General features: G+C 39.0%; 2 protein-coding genes across 9 annotated transcripts in view; one reads left to right on the top strand and one right to left on the bottom strand.

The window, feature by feature from the left end:
• The first annotated feature begins 2,499 nt into the window (after positions 1-2,499).
• Sclp (leucine rich repeat containing protein 20 sclp) lies at positions 2,500-10,028 on the top strand. 2 transcript variants are annotated; one of them, XM_003699879.3, is made up of 4 exons: positions 2,500-3,141; positions 8,319-8,462; positions 8,653-8,820; positions 8,928-10,028. In XM_003699879.3, exons 1-4 carry the CDS (start codon positions 2,988-2,990, stop codon positions 9,089-9,091), a joined length of 630 nt encoding a protein of 209 aa, XP_003699927.1. In that variant the 5' UTR covers positions 2,500-2,987; the 3' UTR covers positions 9,092-10,028. The 2 variants fall into 2 exon arrangements, with proteins under 2 accessions (XP_003699927.1, XP_012146186.1); XM_012290796.2 differs by lacking the exon at positions 2,500-3,141 and adding an exon at positions 7,616-7,763.
• Positions 10,029-10,165: 137 nt separating this feature from the next.
• The window catches only part of Cip4 (formin-binding protein 1-like Cip4), a 33,560-nt gene continuing 19,436 nt past the window's right edge, over positions 10,166-24,289 (bottom strand). For 2 of the 7 annotated variants that reach the window (XM_003699880.3, XM_076531120.1), the window contains exons 2-11: positions 19,729-19,844; positions 17,431-17,481; positions 16,306-16,612; positions 15,995-16,141; positions 15,218-15,577; positions 14,113-14,142; positions 13,450-13,757; positions 13,185-13,376; positions 12,847-12,983; positions 10,166-12,663 (exon numbers count right to left, since the gene is read on the bottom strand). In XM_003699880.3, the coding sequence (XP_003699928.2) occupies positions 12,506-12,663; positions 12,847-12,983; positions 13,185-13,376; positions 13,450-13,757; positions 14,113-14,142; positions 15,218-15,577; positions 15,995-16,141; positions 16,306-16,612; positions 17,431-17,481; positions 19,729-19,844 (1,806 nt within the window). In that variant the 3' untranslated portion in view covers positions 10,166-12,505. Of the gene's footprint in view, positions 12,664-12,846; positions 12,984-13,184; positions 13,377-13,449; positions 13,758-14,112; positions 14,143-15,217; positions 15,578-15,994; positions 16,142-16,305; positions 16,689-17,430; positions 17,482-19,728; positions 19,845-24,289 lie in introns of those variants that run through there. The other 5 variants (XM_076531122.1, XM_076531121.1, XM_012290785.2 and 2 more) reach the window with 5 other exon arrangements.

The raw sequence follows: 24,289 nt of genomic DNA, 5'->3' as shown, positions 1-24,289 counted from the left end.
TTAATTCTGAAGTCTAGTCCACGAATTCATTTGTTTCTATGTTGAAATCAGAAATAGAAAATTAAGATTTGGACGTCAAAACAACCGATCCTCAACTTGTTTTTAGCGACACTATTTCGAGGCTTTAGTATACTTTCTTCAGTAATTGCAATTGAATGAGCCGAACCATATCGAATTTAAATTTCGATTAAGAAATCGTAGGAACGTTGTTTAATTTGGTGAAACATGCACGCTTCTCGATCTCGTGATGTCGGCCAAAACTGAACGCGCAGTCGGGATTTTCTTTTGTCTGAAACGACTCTGTAATTTTCGCCAGGTCTTCCAGACGTTCGCGCGGCTGTTTATTATCGCGATGAATGTATACACGCACGCGTACCTGATTTCTATTTAAACGTCTCTCTTCGTAATTGCATTCTCTGCTTTGACGCGATCGGTTCAATTAAAATAAACTACATTTATACCATTATTAATATCCGTTCGACAGAAGAGAATATATGAGTTTGATGAATTTATTTTCGGTTGTTAGGCACTATCGATCGTAAGGTTCCCAAGATCGAAAAACGTTAACGCATAAAAATTTCCGTTTACAAACGGCCACGTATGCGCACGTGTCATTTTTATTCACGGAATTTACGTGAATCGTGTATTTGCGAAAAATACGAAGAAATGTGGCTGAAACGGGATCGACTGGAAAAGTTCGCGAAATCTGGACGGTAATAATGATGCTTGCAATGGCGCAGTAGGCATCGTGCCGAATCAACGAACGAACGAATGGTTCGTCGTATTTTCGACCTTGGTTTCAAAACGACTCTCTTAGAAAATATCGCGAAATGAACAAAGCTTTCGCCGCGAAACACTGGGCCGGAAGCGCGTTAAACGCGTCGAAGATCTTTCGTCGAGCCGTGCACGCTTCCTTCTTACTACGCGAGCTATGCCGCTAATTGCATGTTTATATAACTACACGATGAAATATATGAACATATGTACATATATATGAAATCAAATATTCGACCAACGACAATCTAGGAATCATTCGTACAACGTTGTGTAATTCCTTCTTGAAGATATTCTACTCGATGAACGCTTTCTTCACGCTTCCTGGGTGTGGAAAATTTAATTCGCTTTTGAAACATTGCATAAGTCCGCGGATATGCCTGAAAAATTCAATCGATATTAACCAAAAGTTTTAATCTATCTGAATCGCTGCTACTGGCGTAACTAAGTACCCCCTATTAAATATTTATACATTTTTTATTTTAAAAATTCTAAATCTCTGAATCTTCAGAAACAATTTATCGTTTCTCTTGTAGATTGTTAACATTGTTAGTAAAGTTTGAGGATCTGGCCCTTCTCCCGGACGAAAATCCGAGCTACGCCAATGATCGTTGCATTATACAATAACGTTTAATAAGAGCGAATGCTTTTTTATTTCTTTCATAGGGAAGAGAAGAAAGATCGAACACCGTTAATATTCAAAATACTGGGAGATAGAAATACTTATTGCAGTAATTGTATAATGTGGGCGGAAACATCCCGTATGTAAACGGAAGGGTCTTGAAATAAATTAAAAAGAAAAAATAGAGTTTAGCAGTTGATAAATTGAACGTTGTAGGAAATTCACCGACATCGTTCGAGGAGTCACGTAAACGCGCCACTTTCCAAACATACACGCACAATACGACTCTCTTCCTAACTAACGCACCATTAAAAAACAGCTTCTTCATCTCGATAAAACATGCAATTGAAGTGGATGAATCATCTTAATTGGCGAGAACTTTTGCATCATGAAATATTCAAACCTAATCCTAACCTAGACATACACCTAATTCAATTTTTTATATCTCAAACTATTTAAACCTAACACTAATATAACCTTGCTTGTAAATTACCCAGATCAAACTCAAGCTCTTGTATCATTACTTGGATCTATCACGAAACGTTTGCATCGCAAATTATCCCGTATGTAATTTGATTATTATTTCAGGTGATGGTAAAAATGATATAAATTTAATCCAGATCCAACACGTTTCATCGAATCCCTCCCTGCTTCCATCGATCTTACGCGTACGTTTCTTTCGAACAAGAACGCAAAGACCTTCGACTAGGCTCATTTATCTACCTATTTCTGTACGAAGAACCTTCAATGCCACGATCAACGTAGTTCGATTCGTAAGAGGCGTAACGCGGAAAAGTCAGCATCCGATCGAAGTCAGCAAAGGATCGGTACAGTTGGTTCTCGCGTAGTTCTTTCTCCTGTCTACGGACAAAACATCGAGAAAGACTCTGAAGAACGAGATGTCGTTGCAACCTTGGTGGAAAAGTCAGACGGCAATTTCGACAGGTTGCAGGTTGACTGCACCTATAACCGTGCATGTGCGTGTCTGTCCCTACATTTGTTTTCAAACAAAGAGAGGGAAACGAAACAAAGTAGTCAGCTGATTCGAGATACATCTTTGGTGGGAGACTCGCGACGAGGGCTTAAATAGCACCGCGTGGAGTTTCTGCACTTCAGTGCCAGGCAGCGTCACCTGAAACGCTCTCGTTTGCCAGACCTCGAACGCAAACAAACAGAACGGTATTCTTTTTTGGCTTTGCGAAAGTATCGATTATTCGAACTCACGATCAATTTGTCCGTTCGATGTTCACGAAGCCGACGTTGCTGCGACGTTTTCTTGGTCGAATCGTCCGACAGTATTGAAGACGAAGATTCCTCTTGGACGCGATAGTTTGTTTGAAAGTGCGCGTTTCGAGCAGAGGCTGCGATTCGAAACATGATAGTTTCCTGATGCTGGAACAAACGACGAGTACCAAGAGTGTTGCATCGATATCTTGACGAAGAAATCATAAAAACTTAATCGTTTACCTGCTCGCTGTGTCCTTCTTCAGGAAGATCCAGTGAACGTTGAAGAGATTTTCGGAGATAGCTCTCGCTTTCTTTTTTTCACTTGGAGTTTTCGCGTTCGAGGTAGTCGAAAAACACAGAAGAGATGAGACCACCCGCGTACAATGGCGAGGATGTGCAGATCTCTCAGGAACAAGGCGAGAGGAACGTGGCCATGGCTGTTTGCGTGCAGTTGGCGGGCCGGGCAATAATCAGGGTAGTTTCCCGATGCGAAGAGGCTCAAGACAATTGCAATCTAGGTTGGTCGGATTCAAATAATTCTACGGTCATTAATTATCTTCTTTCTGCTCCGTTTCGCTGACTTACATCGCTATAAACTTTTGCTTTGTTTATTATCGTATTTGACAGTCATTTATTCAAAAGTTTTCACGAGAAAGTTGTTCGAGGAAACTCGTTGAATTCTGATTGAGAGAAAACAGTCATAATTTTGATATATATTTCTGTTGATTACAAAAACAGTATCTTCTTTTGCAAATTACTACTTTTAATGGGAACAGACAAGAAAGTGTACCCCTTTTTTCTATCGCCTCTTAAGTCGACTCAATAAACTGAGATAGAATCGGTTAACGAACTTAATTGTTTCCTTCGCGTTTTATATACTTTCTAAGCTGCGATATCTTTCCGGCTTTGAGGTATTACACTTTCGCTCGACGAGCATTTCGTTCGTGGAAAATGTTCCTCGAGTCAATTTATATTTTCTTTCACTGCTCGAATGAAAAAGAGGAAAACACGATGCGTTTCATTTAAAACGAAACAAAGAAATGAGCTGCGTAGATTTAGTCATCGATGCTCTGATAAAATCTTAGATAAGATATCGAATAATGTTAAAATTACAATACTTTGCAAAACGTTGACACGCGGTCTTATACTATTTTTTCATTAATTATTTTACAATCCAGAATCATTTTTTACAAATTTCATGAAGAATGTTACAAATGTTGATAAGCAATAATTTTTATAAAGTTACTGTTTAGTTGATTAATTCATAAAATTTATTCTAAAGATTTGTTATATTTAATTCAACGTTTTTATACTGTGCAATATAATAGTATATGTTATGAATCGAGAAAACCGTAAATCTTATGTGGAAAGTATCGAGTTTAAGCTTTGGCTGGTACGTAACGCATCGTCTGACCCCCTGCTGGCATAATCTACTTACGCCAGTAGATTCGATGTTAACGCAACTCTCGACGTTCCTATCACCGTGAAATCGGTAATAATTTTGTAACGAATTGCAAAGTAGTGAAAGCAAACTGATATTGTTCGCAGTGTACATAATATTATAAGAAATTTAATGTTTAGTCTTCGTGAAAGTTTATCAGAGCAAATTAACCCTTTGCGGTATACCTGTGTTTTGTAGATATTATTTGCAAGTCTAGTTAAGTATTTTTATTTACGATATCGGTAACATTTGATATTTTTAATAGGAATAGAAATGTTGACATAAATTCGTCACCTTTAATTTCACTTATTCCGTATTTTGCAATATTTAGAATCGACTGGTAATTTCCGTCTAATATGTAAAATAAATGGACCGCGAAAGGTTAATAGACACATATGATTGAGCGACCTTAAAATTCGTTCAGTTAGAGGACTAATAAAGTTGGCAACGCGATACGTGTTTCTGGCCGGCCTTGATTCGTTGATTCAACCGACGACCTGTAACGAGCTCGACTTTCAAACTACCGTGACAAATTAGCTCGACCAGCATTAGGTACACTCGGGTGCAACACATGCTCCCTTTGGGGTAGAGGAAAGAGTCAGTTTAGGAAGAACTCAGCGAGAACCTCTATACTACTTCCTCTATAGGTTCTTCCTAAGATCTCCGTTGAGTCATACCAGAATTTCCTTATGCTCTCATTAGGATTTCTCTAGGATTTCCTTAAGGATAGTGATCAAGTCCTTCGTTTACATTTTCTCTAAATCGAGCAAATCCTGTATTGCATGTTACTATACGCTATTGAAGGAACCGATCGTTGCACCTTAGATCTGCATTTACTTTTAGAACACAGCGTACATTATGTGAATCGTTTCCTGATTCAATCCGAAAGAAAGAACAAGTCTCACAGTCCTTGCCTTATTCGTATACCCGGATAGATTTGAGACCTTTCTCAATGCCGCTTCTTCCAGCTTTGGTCTGACTCAATATCACTGTTTTCTTGCCCGTGCACAGCCAGCCTCAATCGTTTATAAAAAAGCTTCTCCTTCGCCGTATGCAATGCTTCATTGTTGTGTTCACACGTTTTTGTTTGGTCGTAATTTTTAAGACGTTTTGTTAGCAATGCTTGTTGTCGAGCCATCCAAAGTAAACACGATATTTCTAGTTGGTAAGTGGCGAAAGTCTCGGAGCGGTGAAAACGAGAGCGAGAGGCACTTGCCAGCTACTCGAGAAGTCGCGTGTGCCTACAACAACACATGTTAGTAATCACGAAAATCTCGGTTATAATTAAGAATGACACTTTCTGTAAGTTTCGCGTAAAAGCTTATCCTATATCAATGATCGTCTAGTGGGTCAAAAATGATGAAACGAAAATGATCCAAAAATATCCTTTTCTGTTCGCGTTGTTATAATTAGCCTGCAGGTGTTTATGCAAACGTGTTCAAAGTGTCATCTTGTTTTCCTTATTTTTCACGGTATACACGTTTTAAATGTTTCGTATTGATCGCTTAACGTGTAGCTACATGTGTTTGTAGCGTATACATCCACAATTTAGTTATAACGTTTAATTCAGAGCAGCGCGCTAGGTGATAGCGGTACCTAATAATGTAGGCACACGTAACAGGTGGTAGTTCCTCACCGCGATAGTGGTTCGTGCATCAATTGGAATAAAAGTGAAATGCTTGGTCGGGGTTCTAGCATAGATAATTGGTTGGATAAACATTGAGTTGCACAACTCGTATCCGGTCTTTGTTCCTGAAGTTGTCCATGCAACGATCGGAACACATTGTAAACCTTGCGCGCACGAGCATGCGTTGTTTTTGTGAGCGTTGTTTAAGAGGCATATAAGGTACAACTCAAGAGTTGGCGCGCAAATTTCACAAAAAATGAGAACAAACGATGGAAAATGAACAATGCATGTTTCATGGCATCGTTATGCTTTCTATGCATTTCGTTTTCTACTTTTTCCAGTAACGGAATAAAATTGTAAGTTACTATTAAAAATTTAGATGATTAATTCTTTACATCGATAAAAATCAACGAGCATCTTAAGAAGTAACGTTAACTATTAGTCACCTAGTTTTAGTGTTAGCGCTTTCACTAGATCGCCGATGTTAACACGTTGCAAACAAACAAATTCGCGACACACTAAGTTAATATTATTTTTACTATTAATACTAGTAATATTAACAAAGCGTAACGAAAACATGTTACAGTGATTGGTGCACACAATCGATGCGTCAATCATGAGTCAGTAGTCTGTCAACGGAAAAGATCTTTTGCACGTTTTGGAAGCATTCGTGAGCACGAAAGGTCAATCTCGGAATAGTGAACCGCTATGAGGCCTTGGCAAAGTAAATGCACGCGCTTTGCATGCCACACTAGAATCGTTCCTTCTTCCTGATCCTTTTTACATAGACTTACGGCAAAGTGTTAATGAACTAGTCAGCAGTTACATTACTTATTTAATTTGTTTCCTATAAAACGTCCTTACAGTTTGAAAGAATGAAAATTTTTCCATTATTTGTATACATCTATAGGAAAAATGAAACTTACCAATATGTTGCATATCTATCGGACATTCTTGTTGTTATCTGTCTCAGTATAGATCGGCGATTTGTATTTGAGTAAATGAGTCATTTTATCGTCCAATCTGAACACTATTTCGTAAATAATATTTACATTAGTAGATAATTATAAATAGAGAAAGTTAATTTTTATCGAAAAATCAACGATAACATTCTATGTGGAAAACGCGTTCGCGATCGTGTCTTCGTATCTACGCGGTAAAATAAAAATGTATGCACGTACCCTGTCCTATGTCGATACAGGAATGAGAGGCGCCACCATGTACGGAAACGTAACCTTAAATGGTAGCTTGCCACCAAAGCCATTTTCTACTTCACAGCAAAAAGTCATCGTCACTGTCAATATAAACAGCAAAACGTAGCTAAATAATTTATTGAGTTAATAACGTTAAAATTCTTGTAGTTCGACGCTATCAAAAAAAAACTATCAAAGTATTCTACGGTACCAAAATGAGAATTCACTATCATTAGCATTATTTTAAATGACTGACATAACATCTGCATATCATATTAAAAAAGTATGTTACAACATTCACATTTTCATCATAAAGATAGTAATATTTAGCTAGTACCTTTCTTATTAACAGAGAAAATCTTAAATAAGTTTTAACGATACGAATCATGTCTTGTTCGATTCAAATGACACAAAATTAAAACTGAATGCGCATGCGCGATAAACATGGTCGCCAAGAATTTCCAGCGCGGTATTAAACAAGCGAATGTCCCTTAACTATTTTCACATCTTTAAAACACGTTCTCTTCAATTTTTTTATACATTAAAATTTAGATTTCAAATTAATAGTTTTTTCTGACTGTATAAAAAGTTAGATCATTCGATATATAAAAATGTATAAAATACTTCGAGAACATTATTAATTTCGGTCTTTGCGTTGTTCTATCGAGATACGAACTTCCGGAAAGTAGAATGAATGTCAAGGCCGGAAAACGGATGCTATTTATTTTTGAAATTCGTCGAAAATAGATGTTTCGGGGTAAAAGAGCCAGACGGCGGATTCGAGAACTTGCACTGAATCAGTATGCCTTAGCAAGATGGCGAACGCCGTCACAAGAGTGGTGTTGCGCTGTGAAGAAGCACAGAAAAATGAGAATCTCGGTAAATTGTCTTCCACAATACACATAATAAATCACTTTATTAGACTGTCATTGTTTTATTTTTGCCTGTTACTTTAAGTTTATCTGTTTCAATTGGTCGGTACATATGTAAGTGGTAGAATGTAGTTCATGACCTAGTTATCGCTGCTACAGGTGTATCGCGGGTTTTATAAAATAAACATTATGTAGCTCCGTTTAATTGTTCTCCATTTTCAACATAATATTTTCGCGTGTCATAACAGAATAGTTAGAGAACTGTGGTCAAAAGTTAAAGGACAATATTTGACAGGTGTACAATTTCGATTGTTATCATCATGTGGTACTGATACACTGACCTAGTTTGACAGCTGATATGTCAAGAACACAATGGGACGTATACTATGTTATCTTCACTCTGTGATATAACAATTACGCGTATCATTTATAAGTAATGTTGACTTACGAAAATAAGAATAGTAATTTTTTATGTTTCGGCCGTTGAAGTATTCAATTACGTAAATAAAATTAAAAAAATAATTATGTAACATCTATTAACATTGAATTTTTATTATTTCAGATCTATCGGAATGCCAGTTGATGCAGGTACCCGATGCAGTTTATCATTTAATGAGACATACGGAATTGAAAAGATGCGATCTTTCCGGAAACGTGATAACAAAAATTCCACCAAAATTCGCCGTAAAATTCTCATTGATCACTGGTAAGTCTAAGAATATTATATATGTGTGCGTGTATAATACATATATGTGTGTAAAAGTATAATAATCATTGTTGTATTTAAGTTTCTCAAAATCATTTTAACTTAACTAATTTTTTTAAATTTGATTTTTTTTTTATTCAAGCTGCAAGGTAACACTGTAACATAAATTCAAACACATAATCGTTTCTAGAACTGAACCTCAGTCACAATCAAATGAGTAAGCTACCAGAGGAACTTGCAGAATTACAAGCTTTAGAAAGGCTGGATATATCACATAATACTTTCATTGCTTTGCCACCTGTTACATGTCGGATACCACAGCTAAAACGGCTTCTTGCCAACAACAACTCAATCATTGGTAAGCATTGCACATCTACATTACATAAGAAATACTTTGAACAATACAATTGCTGATACTGTTCAAACAGCCACTTAAATCTTCTAACCTCGATTCTATAATTTCAGATATAGACGTGGAGAGACTTAGGCATGCTCCAGTTTTGGAATTTATTGATCTTCAGGCGAATCCATTAACGCCCAGGATGCACGATCTTCTCGCTACTTTGACTCGAATTAAAATCGAATTGACGCCCAGACAGGTCGAAGAATGGGAAGATCTTACTATTTGAAGCGAATTTATAGTTTAAAGAAACAATCAAATCTGCCAAAGCGGCTACTAAACGTCGAATATTCGTCCAGCATGGACGTAGATTGCTTTTCTTGACTGAGATTGTTCGAGGGTTCGCACACGGATCGTTGCGCGAATTAAGAATAAACAGCAAGTATATGTACAGTGATAAAAAGCATATGACTGACCGATATCTGATGTGGCGATAAGCGGCAAGAAGGATCGTCGAGAAACGCGATTAACCGCAATTTTTCGTTCCTTATGATCTGTACTTAAAGAATAGAACTTGCCGCGTACCTGAAACTTTCTTCATTGATCTCGAGTGAATACCGATCAATCGTCACTTCATTTTCTCGTTTTGTACCGTGTGGAATTTTTTTAGATTTAATTCCGTTGCTCGCTCATTTGGCCGCGCAATGCTGTGATTGACATATGCGTAACATCGCGAGCCGCGATCCAATTTATTCTACCACATTTATACTAACTCCAAATAAGTATCCTGTAAATTTAAGATATGTTTATTATTTTTTATGCGTGGACTTGACATATTATTGTAATAAATTTTTACGACTGCCAGTTTACGGGCGATCGACTGCTAATAATGTTCGCCATAATCAATGAATATTTTGATTTTATAAAATACAAAAGGGAGTAAAGAAATAAAAAAAGAATAATTCGGGTATACCTATTGAGATGTACGAATTTACAATTCTTTTTTTCTGTTTAAATAATATATATACATATAACGGACTTGTAAAAATTTTCCAAGATCCTTTGTATTTAATTTATACGAACAATGTATATTAATTGAAATGTGTTATGTATTAATTATACTGTAGCTACGTGTACATGCACAACAGACATCAGAATGTATTGCTCTGTATTTCTGATCTAGTCAATTGTCCGCGAAATGTTGCAATATACTTTAAGAAACACAATTTTCTATTTTATTTCCTTCGTTTCCTTTTATAAATTAGAAGGAACAATTGTATGTACAGAATGTTAAATTAATTAAAGGTGGGACATATTGAAAGCTATCTATCTGATCGCATAAAATATTTCTGACACATGCATGTTGGTTTAGTAGCTATATTTTTTCAATATTAATAATAATAATTAAACGTATAATGAGTCACAGAGTTAATTATCTACAATACTTGCTCATGGATATAAAATCACAAAATATACATAGAATGGACGCGGTTTAATATTAAGAATTAAGGTAGACATACGGACCGTTCCTTTTTTACTTTTGTTCTATCATTATTTATAATAATTTTCTCTTTTCACTTTTAAAAAGTGATACAGCCTATCGGCGATCGAAGTTTAAGCGAAACGTACATCGAGATCGACTGTTCGCTGAAATCGACAAACGCATGCGAAAATACTCACGATTCTCGCAAAAAACCTGAAACTCCTCGATGCTCTCACGACTAACAGATAAATTAAAAAGCGTCGCGAAGGACGCCGCACGCGTTAGCGGATTGCTCGAGAAACGGAGCGAAACTTACAATAGAATCGTATATCGGAGCGAAGGGAAATTACGATATATCGATTGGCGGATGCGCCAGAGGAGAGGGCCGAATGACTTTTGTTTACCTGCACATACTTGCGTATCTTATATACCAAAGCTACACTTTAATGAGTGATTAATAATTTTATATATATATACATATACATATTTTTAATACGCGAGTATATATACGACTACACGAGTTCGATACACCGCAATTGAATCTAGGACGAATCTAGGCTTTGTAACAGCGAAGCTAAGAGTTCCTTCCAAAAGATACTGAAATGAAGGCGTTCAAAAAAAGTATCAAGGGAAAAATGAACGCCACCATTTCGTACTTATTTTCTACGAATGGAAACAAATTCATTGCTTCGCGCGACGCATCGAATCTGGCACTCACACACGTACCACGCACTTCATTACTTCTCCCATGTCCTTTGCAAATATGTACACAAATATATCCTAACTAAATTCACATCCAGGCAACGTCGTAAACAAAACTTGGCCGATCGTTCTTCGGAATCTACTTGCTGTACAGAGCACCACCTAATCACCCTCCTCTTGTGTATTTAAAAACAAACACGTCAATTAATAAACTTACATAACAATAAAAGATACAAATAACGACTCCCACTAATTGTAAAGTGATGGCATCGCTTTTCCTATCGTCGGCAGAGGCAAGAAACCGATATTGATACGATAAAACAAATAATTCATTAGTTTGTTCCTATTCGTGTATATATTAGGAGTGTGCGGGTAATCGAATGTGTCGTATCGGATCGAAGAAAGTCGGACGAGCTCTGGTGGAAGCTCTCGAGTAGTTTGATTATATTCGGCCGAAGTAGATAATCATCACATTTGAATGCTGAATGTTAGGCTTCCACTGAACAAACGAGCACCATAAAAATGCCTCTGCTATGAACCGTATAGATATAAATATCTTATCGACGAATGTTTCTCCCTTTCTCGTTTGTTCAATGGAAACTTTATTCGAATATAATTGGACTACTCGGAAGTCCGTATATACTTTACTCAAATCCGAAATGTTAGGTATTCTGCACATCCCTAATATGTACTGTATATATGCATAAAAAAGAATATAATAATGCTACGGTTGATCAGTTTCTTGATCATCGGCAGAGATAGCGTGAATGAGAGTTGCCTGCTTTACAATCAAGTTGAACAAAAAATAATACACAAAACTCGTGCAGTTACAACAATCACAATCTTTATCCGTGACGTGTATAGGCGGGGCACATATTACGTTCATGGGAAATTACTTTCATCGATGAAGTCTTAACTCGTTCACTTGTGCACGTGTACATTTACAGAGGCACATTTACAAAAGTGATCAGGGTGCTTTTCATTGTTTTCCTTGGAGAATTGTGTCGTATCACTGAATCTATACGAACAAATTCTTTTTAAATGGTTAGATACGATATCGTTCTAAGTAATTGTACGATCTTAATATTCTATTTAATAATTAAGTGAGTTTAAGATTTCATTTTAATGGAGCTAGATTTCAAACACGAAATTCGTTTCCACTTTGTTCTTCCTTGTTCGATAAGCTAATTGAGAAAACAGAGGGAAAATGTGCTGGGCGATAATTGACTAAATTTCTGACGTTTAATACGCTCTTTCGAAAAAGGTCGAAACATTGGCACGTATCGATTTTTATGTATACGAAATCGTTCATTAACATTTAGGCCCATTACTTGACCAGGCAGTATCTGGAATCCTGTGTGCCAATCAACCAACACACACGTAAGCTCTTTCGATTATATAAAAATCTCATGATTGCTATTTCATATCGTTCAATGTAAGCCTTGTATTGAAACGATAGCGTTTAATAACCTTGTTCAAACTTCACTTCGGGTTCGTTCAACGTTCCAAGAGAAGTGGCTAAGTGTTATAAAGGTGACACTCAATGTAAGACGTAGGTACAAAGCCCTCGATCGGTTGAGATATACGACGAACACGCGTCCAACCATCCCCTTGATCTAATTCTATCATGTACAGTTCTTCTCCATCGTACATTGGTATAGAACCTTCGCTGGTCGCTAAAAACACAAACGTGAAATTTTTTCACAACCCTCCAATGTTCTATATTGACTTAAATATATCATCCTTATATTTTTGTAGCGTGGATTATGATATCATGGAATTTTAAATCATTTTCTTCTTGAAACTTCGTTTCTGATATGCAGCAATTAAGTATCTCGATAAGGTTGTGGAACACGTACCATCGAAAGGATAAAGAGCTCTACATGTTCCCAATGGTGGTTGGGCGTCAATTTCATCGACATAATACTCTTCGCCGCCGCTGCCAGGAAGAGATGTCCTCGATTCCCCAAGGCCAGATTCCGGGCTATTCGTGGAACTGTGCATCAGTACCGTAAAGCGAAAAGCGTGTCTAATTGGTCTAGTTAAAAATTCTGATCTGTGCTTTTATACGAGTTCAGAAACTCATTATCACAACGATTCTTCCGTTCAACTTAAAGGAAACCTTTCGTTTCGGATCCTGAGCTAAGTCGGTGAAACACAATTCGAGACACGAATTTAATTATTAATTGAAGCTTACCCATGCGTAGGTTGCGGCGTACCGGGAGCACTTTTTTTGTGCATCGATTGGTTGGCATTCGTGTTGCTAACGCTGGAATCAGAGGCTGATCTCGAAAGACTCTCCTCGCCTCCCGAATGACTGGATCTTCTTGAACTCAACGGCCTCGTCGCAGAACCGTTGCTGGTAGGTTTCCGTGGTGCTTGACTGGGGCTGGAGATATTAATTGTACAATTTACTACGGAACTAAAGTAACGAGAAACCTATGAAATTTTTGCAAGGTCACCTGGATAGGCTGACACCAGCACGCATCGCTTCCTCGAGATAGCCTTGAAACTTTGCCAACTCCGCTCCAAGTTTATCCAGCTTGTTGCTCGATTGGTTCAGTTGTCCTTCTATGCTCATTGGATCTCCCAATGCAGGATTTTGCTCGTACACGCCTTTCATCTTCATCAAACCGTCCCTCGCTGCAGTCTCTTGTTGAATCTTCGCTTGAATTTCGTCCAGTCTTTGTTGAAGTCGTTTCTTTCGCTGATTCGGAGGCAGATCGCTACAGTCCTCCTTTGCACCGTCACCGTATCCAGGCACGTTGTTCTGTAACGTTGCCAATTGAGAATCGAAATCTTCGCGATGCTGGGACGAATGAATATATCGAATGAAGTACGATGGAAAATAAATAGAAGTAGAAAGCGCGCGATTCATCGCAGATAACAATGATACATGAGTTACTTCTACGTTACGATCGAAAAGTTAATAAACACAAAGATTCAACGACAGTTCGTTGATATTATGCATCACTATCACGAGCATACTCGGGAGTTGAACAGAGACTATCGTGTGAAATAAAAAATATACATAAAGATGATGATCTAAAAGATAATTCAAAGAACGGATAAGTTAAGGACTGTCGCACGGAATGACAATGGCGATTGTAAAGAGAAAGACAGACCTTTAAAGCTATGCACACCTCGATCAACTTCTGTTTTGTTCGCATGAAACAAATTCCAAAAGCGTATCATTCAGCGAATGAGTCAGAAACCATCTCAACGGTTGTGTTGAGTAAAAACTCAGTAAAAGGAACAAAAGGAAAGGACGAAACGTAGTTTCGTTATACATGATATATCTATCTATTTTTTATTGTCTGAGTTTGTACTCGACCGACAAGACATATCTCTAACGATACACAATGATTACTGAACATTTGGATGCAGAGAAACAATAAAATGCTTGGTGTTACACAAATGGCAGGCGAGCAAGCAATTTCATACTGTACTTACTAAGTACAACAGTATCCAAATTCATAGTCCACGGGTGTTTGGAAACAAGAGACCACAGACAGATCGAACCATCCACCAAAATTAATAAAAAGTACAGAAGACAGATAAGTTATGCTTGCATTGCTGTTGCAAAATATATTTAACCGAATCGATCGAACAATTTACTTTCTTTTCGATCTTCACAAAACTACTCCGTACTACTATTTAAAAATATAATTGACAAAATAATCGCTTGAAAGATACGAATCGTTCATGCCATAACCCTTTTGCTAGAATAAACTGTAGCTGAAAAGCGGGTCTGTACAGTTGGGAACAATGATGCCTTCTCTCAGCAATTGTACAGAAAAATATTAGATGCTAACGCTACATTGGTGAGCTAAGAAAAGACATCACTGTATAGAATTGTACATACTTCTTCCGCATAAAACTACATAATTTATTTCGATACACATTTTAATTCAATAAGTATATTATAATTTACTAGTCTATTTTTGTTTCGATTTATCTTTTACACGAACGACTATAATCCTTAATAGCAAAAGGGTTAGAAAAAAATCTGTGTGCATATTACAGGCCTGCTGACGAAACGATATTAAAAAAATAGAAGAATAAAGGGTTTCGTGCATCTCGTAACTAGTTTTTGTGTCATACTATCGCTGCTCTGACACTCTTGGGGTAAAACAAAGAAGAAAACGTGAGCACACGCTCGAGTCACAATCATATTTCCGGACACAAAGTAAAGATCTACATTCGTGGAATGCATCGAACAACAATTACCTTATTGCTACTGAATATGCCGAATAGACCGACCCTCTTCTTAATTTTACCACCGGAAACGGTACCCTTTACCGTGAGATGGTGATTGTGTATAGGCTGCATCACCGGTTGCGATAACTGACTATTACTATCGTACGTTTTGGCCACGGAAAGATCTTCGAACGGGAAGTCTCCTGGAGGTTGGAAACCGCTCTTGTAACGTTCGATCACCAACAATGTATCTTCCTTCTCGTTAATCTCGTTCGCTGCTTTCTCGATACCGTCTAAACATTGAGCAATTATCGGCGCTACTGCTCGTTCTATCTCCACCGACTTCAACATGTAGTTTCGCATATTCTTTATTCTCTTTTCGTCGAGCTCCTGAAATACGAGAAACAGTTAGTTTGATTGAACGAAAATTAACCCTTTAACTGAAAATTCATGGACTTCTCCGAGGTATTCGTTTCTACTAATGCAATGGAAACGGTATTTGTAGTAGTTACATTGGTAGCGTTGCTAGTACTGGTGTACTCTACCTACTATAATTAAATTAGCAAGGCCACTAGTGTTTCTGCGCTAGTTACATTGACAATACTACTAGTCAACGTGAAGTGTAAAATACGTTAAGACCCTAGTGTGTAATATTACAAATGTGAAAGGTGCAACATTCTTCACGTTATCCTAGAATGTAATAATGTAGTAGTTAATAGAAACATCGACTATTGAAGTCCATGGTGGTCTCAGCCAAAGGGTTAAAATGTTTCCTAGATAATATTATAGGTTGTGATCAAACAATACCTGAAGGTGCTGAAATACTTCTGGCATGGCCGTGTGGTAATGCTGTGTCTGCATATCGTTTGTTTTCTGTAACTGGTTCGCGTACTCGGTCTTGGCCTCTTCACTTTGCTGAGTCTTTAAAGTCATGTTCATCCTCTGCTTCTCCACCTGGGGTGTAAATAAATCTCGTAAAGTTCATAGGTTCTACCACATTTTATCGACGTTTCTTCTCCTGTGTTAGATTCAAGTAAATAGCTAACACCATAAAACGTTAAATATCAGTCACGTTATATATTAGTAGCAGTTCCGCCATTAAAAAAGAATCCACCTACTTCCGCCCGTGATAGGTGCAGATCAGCATCTGCCCTCTGATAATTCTCGACCGCTCTTTCCGCCTCACGGAAAGCTTTCTCGTACGCCTTCCTAGCTCGTTCCAGATTCCCAATCTGACCCGTCAAGGTCGCCATCAATCTGGCACCTTCCTGAAGATGCTTCTTGCGATCCTCTTTGAAGTCTTTCACAAGTATATTTAACTCTCTCAATACATTCGCTTGCAGATTCTCCGCGATCACTTCCCTCTGTCCCGCCTGATCGTTCACCTCGTTCAGCTCCATCTTGAACGCTCGACAAGGACTGTACCTGCAGGCCAAACAGATTTCGATACGTCGATAGGTCGTTCTGGATCTAACGATGCGAACGGGAGATCTGAAATCTCCTATTGAAACGAACGAACACGACGGATCAGACGAGAAAAAAAGCAGCGAGCTTGCAGCCACTAACCGAGCGAGTTAGTGAACTTATAAAGCAACCCACCCACGCTCTCAGATAACAGAATAGCTACTGTTTCCCGTCACGTCTCGCGTGAAATATTAACCCCCTGTTTATTGAAAAACTCTATTCTCAAGTAATCTCCGACACAGTTTCTTACTTGTTCATTAGGACATAAAAGATTCGGAAAGATGTGTTTCGTGTGCAATTTTGTGCATAGGTAGACTCGATTGTTTATGTTCAGGCAAAGCGTGGTGGGACTTCTGAATGTACAACTTTTCATTTGGTAATAGGGACAGTTATGAAGGTATTCGTTTATGCATATTCCACTCTATCCCCTAACCGAAGAAAACCTTGTATGCGACCACTGCGGCGTATAATGGTTTCTCCCCCCAGTTAAATGCAAGAGGTTATCTTCCCTTTAATCGAAAGAAACCATAACTATAATGACTTTCTTCCCCTAGTTTCCTAAGCGTACCCAATAGTTCGTGATATTTTGAAATCTATTCGTTAGCTCCTTAGGGTTAAGTAAGCAATAAACTGCACATTAAAGAATAAAAATGTTATACAGAAAGTAAGAACCGCGCAGATATTTTGAAATAGGAATTATTTTGACGTATTATTCATGTCGGAAACATTACTACGGAGCGTGGATCCGGTATGACGCTTCTAAGTTGGCTCATACTTACTGATAATCCTCCTCCTCTTTCTTCTTAGGTTGATAGCTCTTCACAAGACGTCTGCAATCAGAAATGAAACAAGATTACCGATGCACGTGCAACCAATGATCCTCCGGAAACGGTATATGCTGGAAATTCTAACGTGACCTAATACTGAGAAGACAATTCTTATAAAGCTAAAGAAAAATCTAGGTTTAAACGATGAGTCTTCTTTTTCTGCGGTTTCAGATTATCTTGCGGGTTCCGCTTATTAGTAACGCAGCTAAAATTGCAGAAGAAATTCTGCGGGACGCGAAATTAGGTTACGAGTAATAATTGTCTGATTTTTGTCAAAATAATGTACTTTCATTACTTCTTTAATAATCTTCGCGTTTAAATAATCTTCAATCTTCAATCTGCTCTATATCTTAGTTTCTCAGTAACATAGGTTCTAGGAAGGAATTTGAACAGTGAACAACGTGTTCAATTTAAAAGAGGAAATCTGAAATCCGTGTAGCGTTAAACGTTCCTTGGAATTCATTGCACGAATTGAGTTTAGTCATTCGCGTGGCAAGAAAATAATAGCGGCCAAGTAATTCTAATTTGAACGTCAGGGATTGCCACGAGGATCGAACTATAAATGTGTGTCGACTGCGAAATGCACTATTATCCGGAAGTTGACGTGTCCTTGATACCAGATCAACCATACGTTAACTGGCCTTAACGTGCTCCGAAACCGGAAAACGTTCGTGAAAACGAGCATCGATTTCTAAAATACCAAGATCCGTGAACGCCGTAAGCCACAACAAGCAAGTCCAAGTAAGTAGACAGTGTGCGTGTCCGATTGGAAAAGCTATTTTCGAGTCAACTTGAATTCCTCTTTCTAGGTCTGGGTTGCTGTCCAAAAATTACGGCTGTGCTTCGAGTTAATTTTCATTGATATTTTTTTACAACTTTTCTCCTTCGAATATTATATATAATTTCACTTTAAATTATTATTTACGTTTTAGATAGAAATGTCCTATTATCGAAACGGAAATAACAGGAATAACAGGAATTCCTTATTATTGAAATAGGAATAATAGGAATTTTCTATTATCAGAGAGATTTCCTCAAAATATGAATAACAGAAATTTTCTATAATTAAAAGAAGAAACAGAAAAGGAAAGCTGTATCGTAAATAATTATCGTTCTATGTTTATTTGAAAATTTCGCAAACGATCGAGGAACGCGATCGAATGAAACGTTCCGGATTTAAAGAACACCGTGATTCGTAGTCGTTAGACCGTTTTTGATGGAAATGAACGGTGCATCGAGGAAAATTGCCACACGGCAAACGGTACTGCATTTGTACAAGTAACGCGGGCATGTATCGCTGAAATTACGACGCATTAAGGCGAGGAACGTGCTCGTGATAATTTATATGCAACGAAACGAACGTGCCAGGGGATAGATGTGTGCGACGAGCACGCGAAACGATTCTCTAGTTTTACACGCGCGAACTGATTAAGGGACAACGATAACATCCGTGCCAATTAAATCTATGATTCGAAAGAAATCGAGTAGACGCCCTTGTATCGTTTCCGATACGCTTCCTGCTTTGATTAAAGCGAGCGATAGGACGCGATTAAAGAACGCTTAACACGGTGATTGGCAGTGATTGAAACAGTCAATGTGGATTATTAGGGATTTATAACGCTTCTATTTCCTATTTCAAATTGCGATTCAAAGTTTTCTTCGGATTTTAATTGCTTAAATAAAATTTATAGCGTGCATTATTTATTTCAAATTGCTGTCATAATAGTTCTTAAGTATAACTTAAAATCATCCTCTTAAGGTCTCAGCAAACTTAATATGGTCCACGTAAAGACACTTTATTACCGTTTCCATGGAATATCATACTTTTCTAGATTCGAAGAATATCCTCCCAATTAAAAAGATAAAACAGTTAACGATAATTATTTAGTAGAAGTATTTTATTATTCCATTAATTCGAAGGAAGGAAATGAGCTGGTTCTGAGACACCCGGTAGGACAAAAGTGTGCAACAGTAGACGGCATTCACGGAACAAACAAGGGGTCCCTTTAATACAATATTACTGGCTACATCTTGTGTCCGTGAACTCTATAGGGTGCGTGAGACACGTTCATTATACAGGATGTCCTATTGAAATCGTTAACCTCGGATACTCCCCTGTTGTTAATTTATGTAGAAAAAGAAAGGCCGCGTATGCGTCAAGGCTCGGATAAAAACGAGTGCATCGATGAACACGTGATAGTAGCTAGGCATAATCCGTTCAGAACGGAATAATAGACTCATGTTTCTTACCTGAGTTTTGCAGCGTATTCCACTTCGATAGCGCATCGATCACGAATGAAGTGGCCATACCTTTCGAGGAATTCTATCCCTTTTTGCGTGTGCAGGGACAGATTCTCGAACTGGTCCTGTAACAAAAGGGAACAGGTAAAATTAGACGTGCTTGACGTTTAATATCCGCTTGTACGATATCGCGTATTCGATTAGCGCTCGTCACACGGCGGGACAGAATAGCGATCAGAATAGATTATAATTTTCAAAGCGCAAAAATTGCACTTCGCTTCTCACGTATCTTCGGCGTGGGAGAACAATTGTTTACAGCGGTTCAATCAGATCGAAAAACAAAGGGAGTAAACTAATTTCTCTGAGTTCACAGAGCTTATCTTGTAGCTGGAGTGCAGTTTAAATATCGACTTCGGCGTAATTAGGTGGAGTAGTAGTATCTCATCATAACGGCAAGAACAATGACCTACAATTCACTGTAAAAGAAATTTGGAAATTCAGGATACGCGACATCGAGTATTCAGATATCGATACTTGGACGTTACCGGCCCACTCTGCGTAGCGAACGCGTTAAAACAAATAGCGATAATTTCTCTTGGAAGCAAGAAAACGAGCGTGCATAATTTCCATAGCAAGACGCGCGTCGCGTCTCGTCGGCAACATTTCTCTCGGCCGTCTGCAAGCAATAGAGAAAATTTTTCTTCGCAGACACGGCCGAACGGCGCTCGGTCGTCGACTGAGAAAACCTCCGTTGGCACACATACACTGGCCGCCCTCCTCGGGACAATGAGGGATTTCGCAAGGCTGCACACGCTAGCCGGTAGAAAGATTTCTGACCGTTTAGCGGCTCGGCACGAAAAGTGAAACTGGACTCTGTTACCGCAACGTGGCAACTCTTCTAACTGGTCGACGGCCCAGGAACCGCCATAGGTTCCTGGTCATTTATCGGGCTTAGAAATCGCACGGTGCGCCGCGTCGTCGCAGCCCAAACTTTCGCTCTCCTTCTTTCATCCACGAATTTTCATTCACGATTTTGACCAAGTCCGATGAATGGCCAACGTAGATAAGCTCTCGACGTCTATGAGAGCGTGACCCGATTAATCGGTACTCCGATTCATTCATGCCGAGAGAACATATGGTTTACACGGGATATCGTGTTCTCGTTCCTTTGGTACCGTACTCTTTTTTTCGTCGTATTATTAACCGAACGTCGACGTAGCGCCAGGATACCGAGAATACCCAAGGTTCTGGGAAAACTTGGAGCAACTCCGACATTAGCCGAGTCACGGAATGCGAGCTTTATCGTTCAAGGACGATCCTGTCTTTCAACATTTAGCCACGGCTTAAGGACAAGTCGAGCTACCGCTCCAACGTTTACCTGGATCGTGTTCAGAGAAAGAGAGTGGAAAAGACAGAGAGAAACCGATCGTGTCGCCTATTGCTCCGGCATTCGAAACGCGTTACTTTCATTTCCAACCAGTAACCATTCAAGGGCCACGCATCGATTGTTCAAACAGGGGACCAGAGGATGCGTGTGTTACCTGCTCGATCACCGGCTCTTTCCTTTCTCGAGATCCACCTAGCAAACACGGTGCAGCAAAAAAACTACGAGAGGATCTCGTGACGCATCGATGTCACGCGTGCGTGGCGTATTTGCGCGCCAGACATCTCTTCGAACGCATTAAAGTAATTAACTTTTATGGTTCGACAGTGAAATATGGAAAACGTAGGAAAAAGCTGCCAGTCATCAAATCATACGTTTCGGGTTTAATTAATCGACGTTAATGATTCTTTCTAACACCGTGCCACTATGTATGATGTACGATCTCGTTTTCTACTTTACTGTCGCTAAATCTTTCTTTTTGTGATCGTTACTTTTTCTCTTGATCGTTCAGCTCGATTATAGAAGATTTCGAATTAGTATTCTTTATCGGAATAAACGGCATAAAACAGGTGCATCGATATCGTATTGGAAGACGGATTTCGTTGTCGCTGTAAAATTATATACCAGGATACATAAAACGAAAGGAAGGTTTTGTAACGCAGATTCGCGACAACCTCATTTTATCGTCGCAAATAGAAACAGCAAGATGCAAGCTAATCAAACTAGGTATAACATGATACGTGTATGAATAACGATACACAGCTTGTGATACGATATTATGCGTGCATCGATACACGGCCAAACTGGATATCGACGTAGTCGGCAGCCGATCACGGATCCGAAGAACGATTTCCCGGGAAATATATTTTTCCCAAACGGTTAGTCGTGACTTTCTCATTGTGATAACTGTGAAGCGGTTGCCTCGTGACCGGCCAATTTCAGACTAAAATAACGGAGAACTGGTAACACAGGTGGTAGTCGAACTCCGACTTTCGAACGTAAGGAACAGGAAAACCTACCATTTTACCTCTTTTCCTCGTCGATCCACTTTGTCCGTATCTCGACCGAGCGGTGATTTTATTTTCACGTAACTCGGATATCGACCGTCTAATTATTCGATTAACGCGTTAAGCCTTTCAGTTTGTCCGAGAAAACACGAATGTTACGTAAATCGGTCTGAAAGAAACGGTTAACGTTCGAGTTAGGATATTACGCTCGCGATACGATACGAGAAACAAGCAACAATTTAAAAAATCGTATCGCACTTGCGATAAGTTCTTTAACGGAAATTCTAGACTAATTAGATCGTTAATATAGTCGACCGATTCTGTTTCGTTACCTAGTTCACTGCTATCCAGTTTTAATTACCCTTCAAATTTACTCGAGTCTTCGGACCGTAACAGTTTTCGAAAGCATCCAAATTAATTTTTTGTATTCGAAAGCAATCAACATATTTTCGAGAAACACTCGATCGGATAAATTATCTATTTGCAGCAGAGATAAATTGAACGAGACGGGTGTAGACAAACTACTTATCAGTTTATGAAGGTCTGCACGGCGAATCAAGAAAGCCTCGTCATTGTAGTCGAAGCTATTCGATTATCAGTCGGCGAGATGCGAATGAAATTATAGTCCATTATCCAGAATCGATTTCCAGGCGTGCAAAGTCCCCGGTTTGCACGATGAATCGGCCTCGACGAGTTTCCCTTCCGACCAATCCAGCGTATTCTGTGCCGCAGGTCGATAGATGGAAAACGCACACACTAAGCCACCCTATGACTCACCCTGGTTCGACCTTTTTCTCTTTTTTCAAAGAGCTGCACTTGTACGTCGACCTAACCTTGCCAGGCGCAGACCATTCAGGTCGGGTTTGTTCGTCCCCGGAGATCGGTTCCAAGCTTTCCATTATGCACGCGTATGGCAGGTACCCTTTGCCGGAGCACCTGCCGCCTTTATCCGCTACTTTCTTCTTGCTTTTACCTTACTGCCATGACGGCCGAACTTTCAGGCTTTCGAATTGGTCCAAATATTCGGGACACCGCGAGTGAAACGCTTCGATGCAACTCTCGAGCGTTTCGGTTCATTTTTCAAATTTTATTACACGGTTTTGCTTCGTGGTTCAAATCGATATATAACTTATGAGTTTGATGGTCATTCTTCTATATCGGTATTTACATACATTAATGCTGTGTATAGTACACTACGTGGCCATAGAAGAAGCGACAAATACTCTATGCTCTTTATCGCACAATTCGTTCGCCTTTTTTAAACGCTTACCTCCATACATTCGTTACCTACTATCCTAAATACCGATCACGAAATAACTTGTATTCAGCACTAAACTCGTTAAATTGCAAACAATTTAGTTAGAGATCAGTCTCACCTGCTGCGATTTGCTATCGAATCGCTCTAATTCCTTTATATTTTATTCCTGACACACCTATCACCGTCTCAAATCCTAATCGACGTGAAAGTAGCTGTTGCCACGTTACAAAAGCTTTTGTAACGCACACGCGAATCGACCAAGGTGTGCAAAGTATGTGTCGTCATTCTTTCTAATTAATTAGGTGTCTTGGTCGCACGAACGCGGCCGCTCGCCATCAAAGACACGCGTTTCAGCAAACGGAGGATAAAAACCTTTGCTCGGATGAACCGACGTTAATTAATTCACGGTGAACCAGCGCTGTATCGCCGGGAAAAGCGGGAAAGACGAACATCGTAGGAAAATCAATAGCGGAGGGCAAGCGAATTACGTGCTATCGCGAGAGGAAGTAAAAACGAAAAATGAAAAAGGCGGGCAGAAAGAACGCTGTAAAAATAGTTTATAAAACAAAGAGACACGCGAGCGAGAACGAAAGCCTGCGGACTCGAACAAGTGTGTATTATGAGTCACGAAATCGCGTTGGGGTGGTTTTGCTTTCCTACCATGCACCCTATTGATCCTGAATTTCTCTGTATATACACTCACGCAACTTGAAAGAGCGAGCGAGACAGACCGAGGGACCAGAGGGTGACAGACAAAGAGGATAGGGTGACGAACAGACAGACAGCAACCAACGGAAAGAGAAATTTGTCTCGTGATATACAGGATTAGTCACCGGAGACGGAACACCTAAATATTTTCGTTCTTTACGAAGCTATAAATAGTAAGAGCATTAAAGAGTCTAGCTTAGGATTCTTGACTCT

This window comes from Megachile rotundata, chromosome 4, assembly GCF_050947335.1.
Source record: "Megachile rotundata isolate GNS110a chromosome 4, iyMegRotu1, whole genome shotgun sequence".
Taxonomy (NCBI): Eukaryota; Metazoa; Arthropoda; class Insecta; order Hymenoptera; family Megachilidae; genus Megachile; species Megachile rotundata.
Note: the sequence above shows the minus strand (reverse complement) of the source record. Positions and strands in the feature narration are given on the sequence as shown.

Bases quoted from the DNA above. Each gene is read 5' to 3' on its own strand.
- Sclp (XM_003699879.3), top strand. From the start codon at position 2,988: ATGAGACCACCCGCGTACAATGGCGAGGATGTGCAGATCTCTCAGGAA. The intron at 8,463-8,652 runs GTAAGTCTAAGA...AATCGTTTCTAG, and splicing joins AAAATTCTCATTGATCACTG to AACTGAACCTCAGTCACAAT. The intron at 8,821-8,927 runs GTAAGCATTGCA...CTATAATTTCAG, and splicing joins CAACAACAACTCAATCATTG to ATATAGACGTGGAGAGACTT.